The 23,930-nt window shown below is 44.9% G+C and overlaps 1 protein-coding gene across 1 annotated transcript in view; it reads right to left on the bottom strand.

Annotated features, from left to right (window-relative positions):
- plpp3 (phospholipid phosphatase 3) overlaps nucleotides 1-23,370 on the bottom strand; it is a 43,363-nt gene extending 19,993 nt beyond the window's left edge. The window contains exons 1-2 of the mRNA XM_084185795.1: nucleotides 22,826-23,370; nucleotides 1,173-1,330 (exon numbers count right to left, since the gene is read on the bottom strand). Of these exons, the coding sequence (XP_084041921.1) occupies nucleotides 1,173-1,330; nucleotides 22,826-22,934 (267 nt within the window). The 5' untranslated portion in view covers nucleotides 22,935-23,370. The remainder of the gene's footprint in view (nucleotides 1-1,172; nucleotides 1,331-22,825) is intronic.
- Nucleotides 23,371-23,930: the final 560 nt, after the last annotated feature.

Genomic DNA, 23,930 nt, shown 5'->3' with positions numbered 1-23,930 from the left:
CAGATTACCCCCCCCCCAAGAGACACAGGGGCATGCCATCCCCTTGCGGACCCCTTGGAACTCTGAATGCCCACACACAGCCCTCTATGTAACACCCACCCACCCACACCCACCCTCTCACTATATCTGTCCTCCACTCAGATAATATTGATTTGCCCTCCTCTGAGACAGCTAGAGATTTACTGTAACTCTCTCTCTCTCTCTCTCTCTCTCTCTCTCTCTCTCTCTCTCTCTCTCTCTCTCTCTCTCTCTCTCTCTCTCTCTCTCTCTCTCTCTCTCTTCTCTCTCTCCTCTTCTCTCTCTCTCTCTCTCTCTCTCTCTCTCTCTCTCTCTCTCTCTCTCTCTCTCTCTCTCAAATTTGACCAACTGGGGACACTTTGTTAAGGTTAGAATTAGTGTTACAATTACGTTTAGGGTTAGGGAAAATAGGATTTTGAATGGGACTGAATTGTGTGTTCCCACAAGGTTAGCTGTACAAGACTGTGTGTGTGTGTGTGTGTGTGTGTGTGTGTCTGCCTGTGTGTGTGTCCGAGTGGGACTGGTGTCAGATTCAGAGGAGACACCACTAATGATATACAGATGTGTGAAATCTGCCAGCTTACACCATGAGCTGTGAGAACGCACACACACACACACACTCCTGGTTTGAATAAGCAGAAGCGCTGAGCTGGTAGCTAGATTGTACCACCATGAGGGCAGACGCCAACAGTGTACAGTCTGGGGTCTCATATAGTAGAGGAGGCTAGGACAGTGCGGGGTGTGTCTGGTGTGTGTGTTCGGTGTGTGTGGGCACTGGGGGCACCAAACCTAGAGGGCAGGCAACAATGAGAATGAGCATGGAATGTAATGTATCACATCAACAGCTCAAACCAGGAGTGTGTGGTTCACACACACAAGCGCAAACACACACACACACACACACACCCTCCCTTGCTCATCAGAAGAATGGAAACAGTCTGGAGCCAATGCTGGTATGGCGAGGAAAATTACTTCACACAGAGCAGACAACACATGAAACAACACAAACAGACAGACAGACAGACACACAGACAGACAGACAGACAGACAGACACACAGACAGACAGACACACAGACAGACAGACAGACAGGAAGGGATGAGTATGGAGTATGAAGTGAGGGAAAAGGAGAGATAGTAAGAGAGGTAGACTTACAGAGAGGATGGCAATAAGAATGCCAGCAGCACAGAGCACAGCATCGCTGATAGTGTCTCCATTTTTATATGGGTACCGGATGGACTCGTCAGAACAGTAAAAACCTCTCTGGTACGGCCGTATGGTGCTAGACTCAATTATCAGGAAGGGCAGGCCAGCTGCACAGAGAGAGAGAGAGAGAGGGGGGGGGGGGAGATAGAGGGGGGAGAGAGAGAGAGAGAGAGAGAGAGAGAGAGAGAGAGAGAGAGAGAGAGAGAGAGAGAGGGGGAGATAGAGAGGGAGGGAGGGAGAGAGACATAAGGTTAGTGACATGGACACAAACGGGAGGTCGAGGGAAGGGGCAGGGCGGTTTGCACCAGGGGAACATGGGATAGCAAAGGAGGAGAGAGAAACAGAGGTTGCTCCAACATGGTCTTCTGAGTGTAGAAGAGTGACAGTTGGTGGAGCTCAAATCAGCCAGAGATAGTCATTGAATCACCACCCAGTTAACTCCAAACCTAAACCACTGTTTAAATCTTTAATCTAATATGGTCACTCTGTCTGACCCAGTTGACCATGCAGACCTCTAGACCTCCAGGTGTACCCTCTCTCTCCTCCCAGCCTTCCCCAGGCAGTGCTCCGTGGTGGGGCAGACTTACGGCCACACTGGGCACAATGAGCCCCACAGCAGTGAGGACGGACGAGGGGATGGTGGAGCTCTTGTAGGAGTAACGCAGACTGACGTCGCTGCAGTAAAATCCACGCTGGTATGGACGCACTGAGGACCGGTGGAGAACCAGGCCTGGCAGCATGACTGCACACACACACACACACACACACAGGTCAACACACACCTGGGGCAACTCTCAGACCCATACACCTGAGCACGCAACACACAGTCAACTTACCGTGACCTGTGGAGAGAAGACTACTCTACCTGGTACACAGTGTGTGCTGATTAGTGGTTATCAGGACATTCATTAAACCATTTGTTTACATCCTCAACAACCTCCTGTTGATATTTTACTGTACTGCTTTTCTATATAGTGTTTGGGTTGACCTAAACCCATTAAATGGATGAGTGGAGAGGAGTACTACTAGAGTGGTCTTCTGTAGCTCAGCTGGTAGAGCACGGCGCTTGTAACGCCAAGGTAGTGGGTTCGATCCCCGGGACCAACCATACACAAAAAAAAATTATGCACGCATGACTGTAAGTCGCTTTGGATAAAAGCGTCTGCTAAATGGCATATTATTATTACAGTTAGCTTGTTTAGAAAACGTATAGTTGCACAGTCTGTCAGTCTACTCTGTCCGTTATAGTGTCTCTTTCCCTCCTTCTCCCTCGTTCTTTCTCTCCCTCCACTCTTTGTCTCTATAGTCAGCTGAATGGTCCAGGGCAGTAGACAGAGAGGTAATCTGCAAAAACTGAGAGTGGGCGTCGCTCTTAGCCTTAACGACTCACTAAATTCTTCTGCTGCTCTGTCGTTCGCTACATACTTTAGTCTGAGACTGCATCATTGAAGTCGTTTGTTGTGACGAGTGGCACGAGGGGCGTTGTACAAAATAAAGTCATCAGCGATTACATCGTCTCTAACCAATCAGAGTATCAAAGCAAATGATGGATTTTCAAACTGCCGCTTTACCCACGTGTGTTCTGGCTCTGGACCAATCAGACGGCCCCAATTTTGTTCGCATTCGGCGAAGGGTCGGGGAGGTACTCAGATCGCAGGTTGATGTTTATTGTCATGAATCTTGCCCTGAAGGCAGAACTGAGCGATTTCCGCTATATGGGCTCAGCTGCAAAGAAAAAATTGGCTATATAGTAAAACATTTGCATTTTGGTCCTAATTTAAGGTTAGGGTTAGGCATTACGGTTAGCAGTGTGGTTAACGGAAAACTCCACCCAGGAACTATCTTTTGGTATTTGTTTCATTAGTCCATTGTTGATATAGTCCCACAATGTTCTACATTAAAGATATATATATAACTTTCATATATATATAACTTTCAAAATACAGAAATACTGCCGGTATGATGCAGCATCTTATGACGCAAAACGCAACATCATATGATGCAAAATGCATCATACTGGCTGTATTTCTGTATTTTGAATGTTATATATCTTGAAAACCTGATGAAATAAATACCAAAAGACAGTTTTGGGGGGGGGATTTTCCTTTAAGATTATGGTTAAGGTTAGGTTTAAAATCAGATGTTATGACTGTTATATGTTATAGGTCCCCTGTAGCTCAGTTGGTAGAGCATGGCGCTTGCAACGCCAGGGTTGTGGGTTCGTTTCCCACAACCCTGGCGGCCAGTATGAAAAATGTATGCACTCACTAACTGTAAGTCGCTCTGGATAAGAGCGTCTGCTAAATTACTAAAATGTAAAAATGACTTTGTGGCTGTGCCAGCTAGTGACCACTCTACAGAGCTGCCTACAGGGCAAGATTCATGACAATAGATGCCAACCTGCACTCAGATCCAGACTCATCAAGGAGAAGAAACTAATGGGCATGGCATTGCGTTTGGCCAAAGCAAGGAGTCTGGGTAGCCAGGCAAGGTCTCTGTCACACATGTAGATAGTTATCTTAATGCTCTGTTGAGCTTACTTTCGATACACACACCCTGTGAGACTTCCAGAGATCCATATGGTAAACAGCCAAGCCCATTCTGAGGACTCTCTCCCTCTTTCACTCGCTCTCTTTCTCTCTCCCGTCATACTTGCCTGGTCCTCGGTGGGAGGGGGGATTCACATGCTAATGAGGAGGAGTGAAAGGAGGTCATGGGCTTAACAAACGTGGGAAACACACACACACTGACCTCTACTAACCCACCTAAACCACTCAAAGAGCTGGGAAGCTCAAGAGGGGGACACAAAAAAAAAACAGAAGAGGAGAGAGGGAGAGAGAGGGGGGCAGCAGTGGGATAAAGAGGAGAAGCTGTTGTCGGACACTCTCCTCTCTGCCTTGAATGCCTGTTTATAAAAGGCTCTCTGTCCGTGCTGTGTCCCCTCTCTCTCTCTCTCTCTCCCTTCACCCTCTCTCTGCCCAGTAGATGCCCAACAAGATCTCACTGTTTTATCAATTTAACTTCATATTTTAACGTTTATCCACGTTTCTCCAAATGTCAAACTTCAAATTGGGTTGCTCCTCTTGCTCTGCATTGTTCTGAATGGTCAAGTTAAGAGTTCATGTTTTTGGATAGGGTTAAACATTAAGTTTAGGCATTCACTCCGACTGGTTAACTTAAGGGTTAAGGTTAGGGATAGGCTTAAAATTAAAAATGAGTGTCTACCACTGGGATTGAACACACGACCTTCGGCTATGGAGTCATGGGATTAAGCCCATCTGCCACCCCCGTCCACGACGCCCTAGCAAAACCCAAGCCTATTTGATGGTAATAACGCTCACTGTTGCCCCTAGTGGCCGGTTTTGAAGGCATTTCCCGATGTCCTCAGGACATGGACAGACGGCCAATTTCGAAGTCAATCTTGAGCGATCTGGCTGAGATGCCAGTCCTGTATTATCCTGCCCACCATGCCATCTCTATGACAGCAGCCTGGTATGTAGGCATCCTCTTTATACCATCCCCCCCAAAGTGAGTGAGAGCGAGGGAGAGGCGAACAGAAAGAAAGAGGTGGTGGGCAGGGCTGTTGGCGAGAGCCCAGCTGGACTTGAGTGAATTAAATAGAGAGTCAGTTAAAAGGTCTTTCATGGGGTCACATCCAGAGACGGCCGGGAATAGGAGAGATATAGGAGAAGGATGGAGAGAGAGACAGAGGAGAGAATGGAGGGAGGAGGGAAGAGGGACATGGGTGGTTTTACGAGCAGTATGGTGGTGGTGCTCAGTGGAAAGTTTCTATTAGTCTTATCAGATTCTGTTACGCACTTCTCTCCTCTAGACTGAGAGAGAACCCACAGAACACATTCGAGAGAGAGCGGGAGAGAGAGAGCGAGAGCACAGTAAGAGAACGGGAGAGGGAGAGGGGAAGAAAGCTGTTTACACACAATTATGTTTCCAATATCCAACTTTTAATCTACTTACAACAATATGGGCAATTGCCAACCGCAGGTCTATAGGTGTGTGGGTGTCTGTGTGCGTGTGTGTGTGCGTGTGTGCGTGTGCGAGCGTGTGTGTGTGTGTGAGCGTGTATGAGCGAGATTACAGCCTGCGCCTGTTTGATTGGCTTTGTGGTTAATTTTGGCGCTGCCAGTTAGAGGACTCTCTGAAACTCTAGTGGCACTATACAGGGCTTTAGACCCAGGCAGGCAGAATTAGAACTACACCCTGATCACTAGGGGAGGGAGGGGAGGGAGGGGAGGGAGGGAGAGAAAGAAGGAGAAAGGGAAGGGGGTGGATGGGGGTGAATGAGGGTGAATGACGGGAGGAGTAGAGGAAAGGAAGAAGCATTGTGATCTGCTCTAAACAGAGGATTTCCTCTTCTGTCTCTCTGTCTCAGTCATACCTAACCCTGACTGCGGAGACAGGGGTCAAGGATAGAGGGGGAGGGGAAGAGGCTAAAGGGTTTGACCCTGTTCGCCCTACTAGTCTATTAAAGCTATAATCCTCCTCCTCTTCTTCTTCTTCTCCTCCTTTTCTGTCTCAACTCTGCATGAAGATGGATCAGCTCAGCATTAGTGTACATGCAACTATGTGTGCGTGCATGTGTGTGTGCACGTACATTAGTGATGCACGGTCATTAAATATTGTGTGGATGAAGGGCAGGTGGGTGTCTAGTGGGTTGAATAAAGACAAAACAACAATACCTTAAAACATTTATAACTGTATCGTTCTTGTGCAATTTGTATCTATCTATAGGCTACTTTGAGTTTTTTCTTTCATTATTTTAGGCTAACTGGCAGTACGTAAGCCTAAACTTTACGGCCTAACTGTACGCGTGCCAAATAGCCTACACGCCAATCGCCAAATGCTTTTGGGAACGGGCAGAAAAAGTTAACGTCAATCCACGGAGGCAAAAATAACAATGTCGGAGTTTAATTCAATAAGAGAAAAACTGCAAAATGGAGAGTTGAAAATAAAGAGAAGGGAGGGCCAGAAAAGTAATGTTTGGGAAAGAGCTGGTGAAGTGGTAAAAGAGGATGATAGCAGTATGTTATGTGTGATGATTGTGAGGCGATATACAAATTCAACAGTCACAGGATGGGGACTGCAAATAGGGAAGTTCAAGATGTCTACTGTTCAGATGGGTTAAATGGAAACTGAAATCTATATAGACTGTAGGTCTATAACCTCTCACATAGCCTTAATATTAACTCCTGCAAAATTAAGGACTTCTTGCAGTAAAATGATACACCAAATGTAGGCAACATTTTTACTCGGGAACATCTTGAAAGAATGTGAATGCTCAGTTAGATACCGTCTGTGAGGTGCTATCTTTATCAGCATCATAAGCGCTGATAGTATTTCAACCACATAAAATATGCATCCAAGGCCCACTGAAATCTTATCAGAAAATAATGGGTCGTTTTCACAGCTTTCTATTTCCTTACAACCGGTCAAACTGAATTTGCACAGAAAATCGTTCCCGTTTTTTGTTTTTTGTTATTGCATTTTCTTGCCGGTTCCTAAACGTCTTTGCTTCGCGAAAGTGAAAAGGGGATACCTAGTCAGTTGCACAACTGAATGCCTTCAACCGAAATGTGTCTTCCGCATTTAACCCAACCCCTCTGAATCAGGGGTGAAGTTGATCAAAAACAACACTACAAAAAGCTCATCCAGCTGACAGAGAAAACTTTACCGATGTAAACTAGATTGAAGCATTCCTTCTATCGATTTATGACAATCTGGTGAGCGAGGGATTATTTAGTCTTCTAGGGCAACATACAATGACAGAAGAGAAGCTACATGTATCTAATTATAGACATGTTGACTAACAAATAGCATAACAAAATGTTGGAAATTATAAGCAGAAACATACAGTGAGGGAAAAAAGTATTTAGTCAGCCACCAATTGTGCAAGTTATCCCACTTAAAAAGATGAGAGAGGCCTGTAATTTTCATCATAGGTACACGTCAACTATGACAGACAAAATGAGGAAAAAAAATCCAGAAAATCACATTGTAGGATTTTTAATGAATTTATTAAAAAATTATGGTGGAAAATAAGTATTTGGTCAATAACAAAAGTTTCTCAATACTTTGTTATATACCCTTTGTTGGCAATGAGACAGGTCAAACGTTTTCTGTAAGTCTTCACAAGGTTTTCACACACTGTTGCTGGCATTTTGGCCCATTCCTCCATGCAGATCTCCTCTAGAGCAGTGATGTTTTGGGGCTGTCGCTGGGCAACACAGACTTTCAACTCCCTCCAAAGATTTTCTATGGGGTTGAGATCTGGAGACTGGCTAGGCCACTCCAGGACCTTGAAATGCTTCTTACGAAGCCACTCCTTCGTTGCCCGGGCGGTGTGTTTGGGATCATTGTCATGCTGAAAGACCCAGCCACGTTTCATCTTCAATGCCCTTGCTGATGGAAGGAGGTTTTCACTCAAAATCTCACGATACATGGCCCCATTCATTCTTTCCTTTACACGGATCAGTCGTCCTGGTCCCTTTGCAGAAAAACAGCCCCAAAGCATGATGTTTCCACCCCCATGCTTCACAGTAGGTATGGTGTTCTTTGGATGCAACTCAGCATTCTTTGTCCTCCAAACACGACGAGTTTAGTTTTTACCAAAAAGTTCTATTTTGGTTTCATCTGACCATATGACATTCTCATCCAAATGCACTCTAGCAAACTTCAGACGGGCCTGGACATGTACTGGCTTAAGCAGGGGGACACGTCTTGCACTGCAGGATTTGAGTCCCTGGCGGCGTAGTGTGTTACTGATGGTAGGCTTTGTTACTTTGGTCCCAGCTCTCTGCAGGTCATTCACTAGGTCCCCCCGTGTGGTTCTGGGATTTTTGCTCACCGTTCTTGTGATCATTTTGACCCCACGGGGTGAGATCTTGCGTGGAGCCCCAGATCGAGGGAGATTATTAGTGGTCTTGTATGTCTTCCATTTCCTAATAATTGCTCCCACAGTTGATTTCTTCAAACCAAGCTGCTTACCTATTGCAGATTCAGTATTCCCAGCCTGGTGCAGGTCTACAATTTTGTTTCTGGTGTCCTTTGACAGCTCTTTGGTCTTGGCCATAGTGGAGTTTGGAGTGTGACTGTTTGAGGTTGTGGACAGGCGTCTTTTATACTGATAACAAGTTCAAAGAGATGCCATTAATACAGATAACAAGTAGAGGACAGAGGAGCCTCTTAAAGAAGAAGTTACAGGTCTGTGAGAGCCAGAAATCTTGCTTGTTTGTAGGTGACCAAATACTTATTTTCCACCATAATTTGCAAATAAATTCATAAAAAATCCTACAATGTGATTTTCTGGATTTTTTTTCCTCAATTTGTCTGTCATAGTTGACGTGTACCTATGATGAAAATTACAGGCCTCTCTCATCTTTTTAAGCGGGAGAACTTGCACAATTGGTGGCTGACTAAATACTTTTTTTCCCCACTGTACTTTATCTAAAAAACTGCACCCCCTGTCAAAAAATAATTCCGCCATCTTTGACTGTAGCCTATAGCGCATTTTCTATATTAGCGGGTTAGGGTCGGGTGCAGGCCTCAGATTGTCACTTTATCACATATAGTCTGGCGGTTGCGGATGGGTTGTTAGCAATTGTGGGCGGGTGCGGATGAACAAAGAGCTGACCCGCGCACCACTAGCATGCGTGTGTACGTGCGTGTGTACTCGTGACAAGGCTCTTTCACAGAGAAAGCTGGACAGACTGGAGAGAAAAAGGGAGGGAAAATGGGAGGGAGAGAGATATAGGGAGAGGTCGAAAAGGAGGGGGTGAAAGAGTTCAGTAGGCTACCTGACACCTTTCTGAGGAACTGAACATTCTATCTGGTCCTTATTGATGACATAATAAAGGTCTGCTAATCCAATCGTTCGCTAAACTCTAGTTCCGGATTAAAACAAAGGGTTAAAACTCCCTAGCAACCCGATTCACACAGGTACCACAGCTCTAGTGTGTCTGGTCCATTAACCGTGTTATTAGGGCCTATCTGAGCCCAGGGGAGTTGGGGGCCTGGTCGCTGGTCTGCTCTGATAAGCTGTGTGTGTGTGTGTGTGTGTGTGTGTGTGTATGTGTGTGTGTGTGTGTGTGTGTGTGTGTGCGTGTATCTGTGTGTGCGCGTGCGTGTGTGTGGCAGGGGGAGGATTCTGTGTGAAGAATGGGTGGCTGGGCACCAGGTCCGCTAGCCCGGCGGCATTGTTCTGATCTGACCCGTCAATGCCAGCGGGTGTGTGTGTGTGTGTGTGTGTGTGTGTGTGTGTGTGTGTGTGTGTGTGTGTGTGTGTTTGTGTGTGAGAGAGAGAGACTGGACCTCTGAGAACGACTAGGGGGGAAGTGGAGGATAATTAGTGGGGGTTTCTGTGGTGTTTAGCTGCTTAGCTGTTACCAGTATCGATGCATTAATAGCATACAGTCAAGTGACAGAGAGAGAGACAGATAGTGATACTCCACTGCCCAGTCATTTAGAGAGAATGTTGGGTTAAATATGGCCCTGCACTTGGTCACTGGTGTGTGTGTGTGTGTGTGTTTGTGTGTGTGTCTGTGTGTGTGTGCTACGTTGACATTAAGGTACTGTATGTGTGGACCCTGAGGAACTCTTTAGGAGTTTGCTATTCCACTTTGCAAGGTTAGAGGTCAGGGGTCAGGGGTTAAGGGTCAAGGGTTAGGAGAGTGACCCTCACACGAGATCAGTGCTAGCCTGAAATACTGTACTACCAATGACTTGAACAGCTTTAGCATAGCAGCTACAATCTCTCCTCTCCTCTCTTCTTCTCTCCTCTCCTTCATTCTCCTCTCCTTTCCTCTGTTCTCCTCTCCTCTCTCTGTTCTCGTTTTCAATTCTACTCCACAGCTGATCTGTGTATGAGTGTGTTTGAGAGAGCTTTGTCTGCGCAAGCTGCTGATGTCACACACACACTCAGTCACACACACACAAACACACACAGAGAGAGAGACAAGCTGCTTCATCAGCAGAGCACTGTACAGTGTGAATGGCCTCTTTTCTCCTGCAGTGAAAGGGCAGGGTTAGGGCTAGGCAGGGCAGGGGGCGCGGGGTGCTTACTCTGAGAGATTTTATTCACACCAATAAACGACCATCCTTTTACAAACAGGCACCTGATAGGACAGCCTCTGGGCCAGGGGTCTTTACAGACAGGCACCTGCAAAGGACAGCCTCTGAGGTCCTTGCTCCAGCTCCCCTTACCCCTGACCTCCAAGCCTTAATGCTAGAATCCTTAGTTGCTACATACATTTTTGGAAATTAATTATATATACCCAATGATTCTTGAAGAATATAACTTATAAATGCCTCATTAGCTTAGATCAACTGTCCAACCCCATCAGAACCCAAGATATAAGCTTGATTTACTCCAATGTTTGTAAACAACTTAAATGTAAACAAACACTGCATAGCCTCAAAACATGGTTAAAACTATACATTTGATATAATGGATGGTCAGTCCTTGCATCCATAGCTCTGTCTATGAATTTGAGAGTGGTTACATTTCTCCAGCCCCATCTCTTAGCTTTTTAGCAAAACAGGGGCAGTGAGTACGCTTAGTTCTTTAACGCCTACCCTCTACTCCCTAGCCCTTAAGTGTTTTTAGATCTGAAGGAAGAGAGTAGCTATTACGTAACTCAACGTTCCCCTTAAGCCTTCCTCATGCTTCGGTTCGGCCGAACTCGGCGTGTGCTAGCTTACTCCCCTAAAAGACCTTCACTTGAAAAACGAGAAAAAAGCGGCAATAGTTTGTCCATCTTGATACGCCCGTAGCCAAAATAGTCTGAATTTTTAAAGATAACTCAAGAACTCTGTCATTGATTTTGATGTTTTTGCCGAGGAGATCTTTTAGTCGCGTAATTTTACATCTAACGAAGATGTTTGGTGCAGTATTTCTCAAGTGAAAAAATGTGCATGAAAACGATTTGTCTATCCTTGAATGACAACAAACACTTAATAGGCGATATGCACAGGCGACCATGACGTATTTCCGGTTAAATCTCAGGATGGATGTAAACTTCCGGTTATCGTAGAATGCTGTGCTACCGTATGCTAGCATTGAATGCTTGTCGTCAAAAACATCCGAAACGGTTAATATTTGTCGTTGTTGTTGTTTATCTTAATGTTTATGTTAATGTTTTTACTTACTCTTCCAGCCATCACTGCTGTGTGCCACAATGTACAGTGTCTGCCAGATGCAATTCTTCGGTTAGTTTTTTTTACTTTTCCCAAAGACAGTGAATTACATAAACGGTGGGTGATTAACATTCGACGAGTCAACTTTCTTACAACAAACACACGAGTCTGCAGCCGACACTTTCTAAGTGAAGATGTGATAGAGCCTCCGACTCCAGCTGGGCGCAGACATCTGAAGAAGGGAGCTGTTCCAGTGCTGTTTCAATGGAACAATTTCAGTCTTCCAGCCCCACGGCCCGGAGTTTGGGAAAGGACCAAGCGTCCCAACACAGAAACCATGAATGATCCGTCTGTGGAATTGGACTGTCCTCCTGAGGCAGAGCTGCTGTGCTCAGAGTTCAAATGATTTGATCTTCCACCTGCTCTTGTGGAGTCCAGCACATTGCTGCCATCATATCTGCTTTAGGAGGGAAACCCGAGACCCCATAGGACCCCAGCAGCACACAGATCACATGGCTTTATAGTATAGACTGTAAAGTATAGAGCATAAAGAACATTATATAGAATAGAGCCGTCTGTCAGGCCAGCTGGGCATCCCTCTACTGGTGCTATAATGGTATTATTACCCTGTAGGACAAAGACCTGGTTTGGAGAGTAGGGCTGGAGGCCCTTTGAAAGCTGATGATCTCTATTTCTCTACTCGTTTCCCTCTCCTACCCTCCTCCTTTTCTCTACCCGTCCTAACCCCCAGGCCCCGATATCAGAGGCTCAGAGCACCAGAGCTCCAGCTGTCACTAAGGGAAGAGTGTACTGTCTTTGTCTGGGCTAGAGATCAGGGCCTGCTACCCCTGTCTCTCTGTGTGTGTGTGTGTGTATGTGTGTGTGTGTGTGTGTGTGTGTGTGTGTGTGTGTGTGTGTGTGTGTGTGTGTGTGTGTGTGTGTGTGTGTGTGTGTGTGTGTGTGTGTGTGTGTGTGTGCATGCGTGGACATGTTTAACTATACTTGTGGGGACATTTTGTTGGTCCCCACAAGGTCAAATGCTATTTCTAGGGGGTTTAGGGTTAAGGTTAGAATTAGGTTTAGGGTTAGGAGCTAGGGTTGGTTTTAGGATTAGGAGCTAAGGTTAGGTTTAGGGTTGTCATGAGCCTCTCACTCCACCGGGTCACCACCTTAATTTTCTTCCACTCTGCTCACCACTCTCTCTACTCAGCCTAACTAGCTCCACCTGTCCCTGCTCTGCTCTGCTCTAATTACTCTGCCAGCTGCGCTGCATTACCCACTACCTCTCCCAGTATTTAAGGCCCTGTCTTTCAGCTCTCCGGTGTCAGATCGTCTGCAAAGCTCACACCCGGAACCTGTTTGCTCGCGCTTCTGGCTCACCCTGGTTTTGTGACCCCGGACCTGCCTGATTTTTGGATACTCTTCTGCCCCAGGAGATCCAGACCTGCTTCTGCCATAACGACTCCTGACTACTCTTCAATCCCGGTAACTCTGACCAGCCTTCTGCCTTGCTACTACGTATTTTGGATTTCCCTTGAACTGTACTGCTGCCTTGTTTCATTCCGCCCTGTTGTGTCTGTGTCTCCCCCCCCCAGGACTTCTGGACCACCCACCACCGGCTTCATAGGACGCATCGCTGCCACTGGGGGGGGCACAGACCCAGCACATTGGACGGGATCCCTGTTACCCCTGGAGCCTTCATTCACTCCCTACTTCCCTTTTCCCTTAAGTTTAAATAAACTTTCTGGTGTGACGCAATTGTGGTCCTCTGGTCGTCTGTCTGAACCGTGACAAGGGTTAAGGTTAGGTTTTGGGGTTACGGTTAGGGTTAAGGTTAGGGTTGAGGTTAGGGTTAGGTTTAGGGGTTAGGGAAAATAGGATTTTGAATGGAACTGAAATGTGTGTCCCCACAAGGTTAGTTGTACACGAATGTGTGTGTGTGTGTGTGCGCGCGAGCACACAAGTAAGTAAGTGTGAGCTTGTGTTTCTATCAAGACAATGGGTGTTAAATCCCGGCTATGGTGTGAACGGTCTCAGTATTGTTCTCCAGTGAGCCTCTCCTCTACAGCCCTCTGTATGTAAACAGGATAGAGAGAGTCAGAGATAAGGATAAGAACTAACAGCCTTATAACAGCCTCTTCTTAACAGCCTTATAACAGCCTCTTGCTGGATAAGACCACATCCAGACAACAGAATCACAAAGTCTGATAAATAGACCCATACAGCCTCCTCTGTAACATTTGTCTCCTGTCAACTAAATGACCAGCCAATGACACGGAGGGAGGGCAAGAGTAACTGAGAGATACACAAGAAGTTTAATTTTAATTTAATTTTTTTTTTTTAATTAAGAAGTGAGGAACTATCTCTCTCTCCCTCTCTCCCTCTCTCTCCCCTTTCTCCATCTCTCCCCCTCCATCCATCCCTCTCTACTAGAGGACTATTAGTGCTCATTAGCGGCACAAAGAGTCCAGACACATCAAAAGAACCATTGTTCCCCAAAACAGTGAATATCTCCCCACCCCCAGAGAGAGAGAGCGAGAGAGAGAGAGAGAATCAGTATTGAGGCCAGAGGGGCCAGTGTGACAGTGAAGAGAAGAGATGGAGAGATGAGGCCCTGTCAAGGATGGTGGGGACAAAGAGAAAATAGAGGGAGAGACTGGAGAGAGAGACAAGGGGCTGTCAGATGTTTATGTGTGATGCCCACACACAGAATTCCACAGAACACACGCTTGAAACCTAAACTTGAAACCCACACTTAGAACATACAGCTAAACACCCTGGAATTATAATCAAGAGTTCAAGACCACTCTAAAACTGTTTGTGGAGGAAAGACACATGCAGGATCAGACACCCACACACACAGACAGGGGAGTAAGATAAGAGGAGCAGGGGAGAGTTCAAGTGAATCGTCATCATTATTCCTATCACACACACTCTCAATCAGTCAACCCACTGGCTACAGAATGCACAAAGGGGACCGCATATGGCAAGCACAAATACACTACCCACACAGCCTGTCCAGTCTGTTACACTAACCTATCTAATGACAGCCCTGAGGCCTCAGAAACCCCAGGAGTGTATCATTATCATCTAGCCATACAACCAGTAGCCTCAAACACCAGCTGCGACTGTGTGTGTGTGTGTGTTTGCCATATGCCGTCCCCTTGTGTATGCTGTCACGTAACCAGTACAACCAGTAGACGGAGACCAGGTGGCTGTTTAAGGTACACACATCAGCCTGGGCCTGATGCCAATTGGATTATAAAAACACTCACACTCTTGGAAGTGTGGGTGCCCTATATGAAGGTTGGTGTAGTCAACATGCAAGGATCTAAGTCTAGTTATGTAAGGCAGTAATGCTGTAGCTAAAGCCTCAGGAGCTAACTCACCTTCTACACAACAGAACACAGGCTCTGAATAGAGAAGAAATCCATACCATAACAAACGCATAGGCCCAACCCTAACCCCATAGCAGCTAAACCGTAATACCACTATATCACAATACCAAACCAGAAATGTCCTGTATACTATAGACACCATGTCCACATGCGTGACCCTCTACAGCAAGGGGTATTCAACTCTTACCATATGAGGTCCGGAGCCTGCTGGTTTTCTGTTCTACCTGATAATGAATTGTACACACCTGGTGTCCCAGGTCTAAATCAGTCCCTTATTAGAGGGGAACAATGACAAAACACAGTGGAACTGGCTTCGACGTCCAGAGTTGAGTTTGAGGGCTCTGTAGGTCAGTGTGGCCCTGTATCAATGCACAGAACTGTAAATAATGTAGCCAGGGGTGCAAACATCCACGAACAAGTGTGTTTGTGTGTGTGCTTACAATAAATACCAGGCATAACAATGCAGGCCTCCTGTCCTCTCTCAGACTACAACCTCTGCAGCAGAATACAGCCATGGAAGAGGCAGAGGAGAAATGAGTGGGGGTATACATAATATATCACATAGATTCTATATAATCTCTAGTCAATCCAATAATGGTTTATGTTCTCTCCTGAAGTAAAGATGTCTGTAAACATACCGGTAGTCCCTGTGAGTTTAAACACAGCTCCTCTTCTCGTATCAGCCTGATGACTCCCACTCTAACTGCTGTCTGTCTGTCTGTAGCGTGTGGCCCAAGTCAGCGTGTGTCCTCTAAAACAGGGCTCTCCAACCTTGTTCCTGGACAGCTAGGGTTGGAGAGCCCTGGTCTAGAGTAGACCCATAAAAGGTTGTAATGCTTCCTGGAACTACCCTCTCTGTAAACACAACTGTGTTTGTTCTACAGGAGAATAAACAGCACCACTCACAACAATTAACCCAAAATCGTTTTGGTGTGTGTGTGTGTTAGTGTGTGTTTACAGTTGTGACGTGAGCCACCTATGGTTAGATTAGTCATCCATCCAATAGGCACCTGGCTAACACTAGCCCTACCAGCCTGCCGGTAAACTACTCACACTAGGCACAGCTACAGCTATACCCCGTTACTACCACAGGCCCAACACATTCCTCCCTCTACAGAGTCCCACTATTACCATCACCACTGATTGAGCGAGGGAGAGGGAGGAGGGGACTGGCAAAGTGGGGTTACAGGGAGGTAGAGGGAGGGAGAGGGGGGAGCAGGGAAAAGGAGTCTGGAACGCGGACGGTATTACGTTTCACAGCAAAGTGAGACACACCTACGTCCGACCGACATTACCTTTCCGTTTCCCACCCTTTCCTGAGTGCCCCTACACATGCACGCACGCACACACACACTCACACACACACACACACACACACACACACACACACACACACACACACACACACACACACACACACACACACACACACACACACACACACACACACACACACACACACACACACACACACACACACACACACACACACACACACACACACAATTACACCAGATGTCACTTCAAGAGAGTTCGGTACTGCTGGCTGATGAGGAATGTAAGAAATTCTGTTAAATATTTATAGAGCCGGTAAGTCAGTCAGAATAAAGTGGCTGAGGAGGGATACTGATGTTATACTGGGGGAGGTAGAGTATAGGGTTAAAGTTATGTATGTGTTTAAATGTGTTAAAGTTGGAAGGTAAAACTGCTGTAATGTAATGCTATAAGTCTTAATGGGAGGTAGAGACAAGGGTTATTGCTAACAGCAGCTATAGGAGGTTAACGCTAGTATAGGCTGATTCCCCTGGACTCTAATGCTATTCAGAGACTGACGTCAGGTCAGACTGCACATACAAATACACATTACCTCAAATCTCATATTCAGCTAATGGTAACATGGTAACAGGCATGATCTCATTCAGTGACATTAGGAAATTCATGGGAGATGTTGCTCTCAGATGAATAAGATTGGTTGCTATACAGACATTTGCTTAGCTACATTTAATTAGCATTTACTTTCACTGTTTGTTGCTTTCTGAGCAGCCATCTGGATTAAAAGTCAGAGTGGAGAGGAGAGAGGGAGGGGAACTGGAATTTATATTCTGAGAAAGACGCCAACCTTGAATAGCTTCCCAGCTCTAGTCCGAACATGAACACACAGACACACAAAGACACACACAGACACACACAGACACACACACAGACACACACACAGTCACACAGTGCTCCAGTCCCACAGCGTCTCTCCACCTAGAACATGTCTTCTAACAAACATCTGCAATCTCAACTCTCCCACTCTCAAACAGCCCTGGGATGCTGTGTGTGTGTGCGCGTGTGGCGTGTGTGTATTTTCAATGTGCGTGCATGCTCTTTCCAACTATGCTAATCAGCAGATGCTGTAATTTATGTGTCCAACTGCCAGTATGGGATTAAGGACTAGTGCTCAACTGTTTACTCTCCATAGTAAATATGTCTGTCTCAATCTCTCTCTGTGCTGCTGTTCTCTCTGACAGTATAGAAGTTGATTTATTTATTATCTCTGATTTATATAAGAGGAACAGGAGGGTCTATAAACTGTCTGCCTAGACTGTGTTCACCAGAACCCTCCATGTGTTGGGGGAGTGGCAGGTAGTACTCTGTCTTATCCCTGAGGTTCTCCTGCCACTTAAACATCACCATCTGACGCCCTCACACACACACACACACACACACACACACACACACTTGCAGCACACACTCGGGTAAGGACAAAGCCCATTCACAATCACACATTCTTCAAGTCCTCCGCACTCGCATTCCTCCTCCCCCCTTTCATTCCCAATGATAGAACCCCTCTATCTCCTCTTCTCTTTCTCTAGATTCATCCCACTCTCCATCCCTCCCTCCCTCCCTCACCCCCACGCCACTAAACCAGGCCAGTGAATCAAAAACTAACAGCTTGTCTGAGTTTAGCATCACAAAGAAAGAGAGAGAGAGAGAGAGTCAGAGTGAGAGTGTGTGTGTGTGTGTGTGTGTGTGTGTGTGTGTGTGTGTGTGCATACCAGCCTATGTTTCTAAAGTGGAAGAAGTTGGTTTGTGGAGGAAATGTACTCCACATGGATTCAAAGAATGTCACAGAGTTTATATGAAACAGTGTATCTGTTTCTTAGTTTATATGCTAGAGATGAAATAGTTGAAACAGTGTGTGTGTTTCTAGGGTTTTTCAATAAGCAAACCAATAGAAATGTAAACTCCCTGGTTGTAAATTAACTGTTTCTAGACTGAATTCAGCTATGTTTATGAAGCAAATGTGCTACACTGAGTGTTCAAAACATTAGGAACACCTGCTCTTTCCATGACACAGACTGACCAGGTGAATCCAGGTGAAAGGCATCATCCCTTATTGATGTCACTTGTTAAATCCACTTCAATCAGTGTAGATGAAGGGTTGTTAAGCCTTGAGACAATTGGGACATGGATTGCGTATGTGCGCCACTGAGAGGGTGAAAATATTTAAGTGCCTTTGAACAGGGTATGGTAGTAGGTGCCAGACGCACCTGTTTGAGTGGGTCAAGAACTGTAATGCTGCTGGGTTTTTCACGCTCAACAGTTTCCCATGTGTATCAAGAAATTCCACCACCCAAAGGACATTCAGACAACTTGACACAACTGTGGGAAGCATTGGAGTCAACATGGGCCAGCATCCCTGTGGAATGCTTTTGACACCTTGTAGAGTCAATTTCCCGACTAATTGAGGCTGTTCTGAGGGTAAAAGGGGGTGAAACTCAATATTAGGAAGTTGTTCCTAATTTTTTATACACTCAGTGAATATCAGATCAGTTTTTAGAGCTATTATGGTTCTTAGCTTTCCCCTGGTCCCTTGCTACATTTCCTAACATCTCTCTCTCTCTCTCTCTCTCTCTCTCTCTCTCTCAATCTATCTGGACATTTCCATCTAAAAGGATGTCAAATTGGGTGTCAAATGAAAGCTAAGAGTATTTATTTTTATTTTTTATTAATGCATATATACATTTCTCAACCATTTTCCATCCTAAAACTATGGAATAAGCAAAGGCTTTGAGTTTTGGTCAAACAGATCTTAGAGGGGTCTTAGACAACATCTACCAGAAAAAGTTGTAAAAGGTATTAGAAATACATCAAAACACAATAATGTTGAAGTAAAGACCCCTGCCAACTAATATCAATACATATTTAGTTTTGGAGAAATGATTTGCCTTCTGTAAGTTTAAGAAACATTGACTTGTGCCTTGTAATTCCGTTACCAAAAACCCACATATTTTAAAGATATTTTCTAATTTCTCTCCCACATGAGGAAGGAGGATAATGAAAGTTCACAGAAGTAACAAGTAAAGGTAGACCTACCAATTAGTTACTGTGCTTTTAATGATATCAAGTTTGTTTATCAATTATTAAGTGATTAAAACTCGTAATTCTGTTACCAAATCGGTGATGGAATTACCCCAAAATCTGTAACGGAATTACTGCAATTGAATTGGCTACAATGGGAAATCACAGTTGGGTCACCTGCTACTGTCCTCCCTTCCACTGGCATACTGTTATGTTCAGCTCATAACTGTTTTCTTTCTCTTTCTGTTGTCTCATGGCCAATAACACTATGAAAACAGTCGGGACAACCCCACCCTCTCACTCTCTGCCACTCTCTCTCTCTCTCTCCCCAGTTAATGTCACCTCTCATACTGACACCTACCCTCTTTCCATTTACTGTAACAAGCATCCTTACCCACTGAGCACCGACCGACACCGGACGTCCATCGATGTTGAAAAGTAGTTGAAACTAGGTCAGTCCGCCCTGGCTGGAACAATTTGAACCAATCATAGACGTCTATGTTTTACAGGTTTGGACAGCACAGTAGAGAACAGTGTACTGTATTTTACTGTACATATCTACTTTACTCTACTTTTTATTTTTTAGGTATTCAGCAGAACGACTTACAGGAGCAATTAGGGTTAAGTGCCTTGCTCAAGGGCATATTGACTTATTTTTCACCTAGTCAGCTCGGGATTTGTAACCAAACACCGTTTGGTTACTGGCCCAACACTCTTAACTGCTAGGCTACCTGACACCCTCTACCTGTGCTCTACTGTGCTGTACTGTCCAAACTTGTGAAACATAGACGTTTATTATTGTTTCAGATTTGGTCTGGTCCAGACCAACCAAAATGTGGTCTTGTTTGGGAGCGGAGATCATTACAATAATAGCCAGTGTAGAATAATACCCAAATATGCAAAAGAAGGATATTGCAAATTTCTACCTTTGTTTACCTATTCAGGATACATCACCATGAAGAGAATGATACATTTCTGTATAGTACAGATTAGGGATCCATGATGTAATTCCGTTACCGTAATTCCATTACCGGACGTAAATCCACTTCACCTACTGTAATTTAATAACCCTGATATTATTTTCCAAACTCAAGGTGTCATGTCATAGCTGACACCACATTCTTTCTGCAGAATCTTAATTCGGTGCAGATATTTAACAGAGTTTTTGGAAAATGTGGTCACATACAAAACTGGGGGAGATTTTACTGTAATTCTGTTACCAAACTTTGCATCTGCACAGTTCTTCCATTAAATGTGTTTTTGTGAAATGTTCTGTGTAAATTGTTCAAAGTAATCATTCTGCATAGATTTGTATGGTTTGTTAAACTTTGAAATTAATGTTTTTTCAAAGTGTAATTCTGTTAACGTGGAATTGCCCATCTATCTCTCAGTGCAGGGCTTACAGTTGAGAGGCATTCCCCCTGCCTCACAACACATGTTTAAGCAATTAGAGAGAGAGAGAGAGAGAGAGAGAGAGAGAGAGAGAGAGAGAGAGAGAGAGAGAGAGAGAGAGAGAGAGAGAGAGAGAGAGAGAAAGAAAGAAAGAGAAAATAAGAAAGTTAATCTGCTGTAGAGTGATGGGGGACCGCTGAAGGGGATTTGCTTTAAGGTTCTGGGAGAGAATGTGTAAAGTTCGGCTTCACTCCCTAATCCTGCTCTCAGAGAAAGGGGGTGAGAAAGAGGGAGAATGAGAGAGAAACAGAGAAGGAGATGGCTGGCATTGGTAACACTCAAGGGGGTCACAGTTCAAACGAGCCATCATCACCTCAGAAACACACAAACACACACACACACACACACGACATTGCCTTGCCTGACCCGTGTCAATGCTGTCCTGTAATGAATGTCAAATAGCTCTCCAGAGCATCATCACATTCCATGTTCTATTTCTATTCCAATTCCACACCATACCATTCCTATTTTTACACTAGTCCTGTTTCATACCATTCCTGTTCTATAGATGGAAAGGCATCTTAGAAGGTAATATGGGCAATAGGGGAAAGGGAGGACGGCTGGAGGGGCGAGGGCCTGGCGGGCTATTTAATTAAGGGGCAGTAAAATGTGCAAGCTACAGCACTTCAAAACATCTACAACATCTCTCCCCCTGGACACACACACACACACACACAGCCCTTCAGGAGGCGGAAAAGCCCTTGGATCCTCAAAAAGCTATGCAGCTGCACCATCGAGAGCATCTTGACTGGCTGCATCACCGCTTGGTATGGCAAATGCACCGCCCTCAACTGCAAAGCGCTACAGAGGGTGGTGCGGACAGCCCAGTAAATCACTCGGACCGAGCTCCCTGCCATCCTGGACCTCTATATCAGGCTGTTTAAGAGGAAGGTCCTCAAAACGTTACCGAAGCATCCCGGCTCTCAGACCAACAGGCTCAGGAACAGCTTCTACCCCCTGGCCATAAGACTGCTAAATGGTTACACAGACTATCTGCATTGACCCTATCTTGCACTGACTGTGCACACTCACAATACTACACAATATATACACTATTTAATACACTCACTCACACACTACACTGACACTCTCACACAAACCTACACGCTTTCACATACACTACATATGCACACACAAAACACACACGCATACCGATGCCACACACACACACACACACATGCACACATAGATACACACATGCACACACTCATCATATGCTTCTGCTACTTTCTTCTTTATTTTATTCGTATTATTATCTATCCTGATGCCTAGTAATTTTACCCTGCCTTTATGTACATATCTACCTCACATACCTCATACTCCTGCACAGTGATATGGTACTGGTATTCCCTGTATATATCTTCATTCTTGTGTATTTTATTCCTTGTGTTACTATTAGTATATATATATTTTTTTTTTTTTGAACTCTGCATTGGGTAGGGCTCATAAGCAGCTGTAAAGTCTACAACTGTTGTTTCGGTGCATGTGACAAATACAATTTGATTTGAAACACACACATAGGGACCTTACCCACTGTTAATTGGGATAATCTAATATCCAATTATAGACTCTGAAAACTGTAGAGTTTTTAACATTTATAAACGATTTGATTTAATTGCAACTTAATAAATTGAGTTAGGTTAATTTTCAGAGTCAGAGTCTTGTTCGGTCAGACAGTGGTCTTTAGGACGCCATATGCCATGTTGGCTGACCACTTCACATCATGTCAACAACCACAATATGTTCTCTCTCTCAGTGGCACTTAAAACGTAGTCCCGTGGTCCTGGTTTTCACTGTCTGACGTCTATTTCACGGTCTGACTCTGATCACGTTAACGAAGTGTGTTAGGTGGACATGGTGCAGGTTGTTAAAATTTTTTTTTTTAAATATAGTAACCGGTCCCTTTGGACATATTGGATGCAGTTCTGTCCACTCTCTCGCTCTCTCTCTGCTCAGGGTCGGGTCTCCACTCCCGCTGCCTCTCTCTCTCTGTTATAACACACTGACAGTTGTTCTGTTTTCACTGATAACACACTAACGCACCATTATGGTGAGCGCAGTTTTATACATTTTGGTCACACCCTTTAAAGTGTTAAATATGTTATGTAATTGTCCAATTTGTTATAGGTCACACTTTTCCCTGATGGCATTATTGTGTGACAGTATTGTCATGTTATTGTCACGTTATAGACCATTCAGTGCTGTCAAGTCATTTCATTTGTTTACAGTTGGGACTAATATGTCTTTGAAACTCACCTAGTAACAGGCAGAATAGGTCCAGTCCTATCAACAGTTTCCTCTTGGTGTTATCGATGCCGTTGTTGTTGTTTAATGAAGTCCCTCCGTTTCTGGTCTGTTGTGCCATGGCTTTTTCATACAAAATAATGTTGCATGTAAGAACTCCGTCTCCAGTTAAAATCCCACCAGCGTGCCAAACAAACTAAATCACGTTATTTAGTCGGTCAAGGTTTCCAGCCGAGAAGAAGCGAATGTCACTGAGTAGCCAACTATGGGAAACTAACTTCCCAACTAAGAAGATGTTCTGCAAACGTATCCGTGCTGCAACGATGCGATGCCTCGTCCTAAACGACTTTAGAAACTTTAGACTTTTCCACTGAAGTCGCCACTTCAGATCCGGGATAAAAACCTTTCGTCTGTCCGGTCCACGCTTTAGGGACGGTAAACTTGTGTAACGGCACTATGATGAATGAAGCCTGCTTCTCCCGCTCCTCTCTCTCAGTCTGCTTCAAAGCCTGGCAGAAAATAGCGCTCTGAGCGCAGAGAGAGAGACCGTCGTTTTATCAATCCTTCCTCTCCTCCTCCCCCTCCTCTCAGCCCTCTTCTCTTCTCTCTGCTACAGCCCAGTAATAAGCTCCAGACCTCCTGCTAGAAAACTTTCTCTTGACCTGGATAAAGAGCAGTCCGACACTGCTCCCAGCGGCGGTTACGGAGAGGCCAACACAGAACACATCATGAAGGGGCGTCGGTGGACCCGCTGTCACTACTATTTTAGCATTTTATTTATTGGTGTGGCAAACTCAACCAATTTTTTTTAGATGCATGCCAGCAAAGCCACTACACAATATTGTATTATTTTATTAGGCCTATGTGGTCTAAAAAGGAACGAAAATACAATCATGAGGATCCAATTTTATAGACAATATATCAATGCACAGACCGCACATTGCGCAACCAAAACAACCCTTGAAATATCAACTGGAATTACATGGGGTCTATTGTTTAAGTTTTTGTTTTAAAAAATATATTTGAATGGGAAGAGACTGTCACTGGCAAACATGGTTACAGACCCAACAACATTATATAGTATCCCCTCCTGGTGAAGGAATGCACATGAGCTAAT

The sequence above is a fragment of the Coregonus lavaretus genome, assembly GCF_964263955.1.
Source record: "Coregonus lavaretus genome assembly, chromosome: 21".
Classification (NCBI taxonomy): Eukaryota; Metazoa; Chordata; class Actinopteri; order Salmoniformes; family Salmonidae; genus Coregonus; species Coregonus lavaretus.
This window is presented reverse-complemented; position numbering and strand designations above follow the sequence as displayed.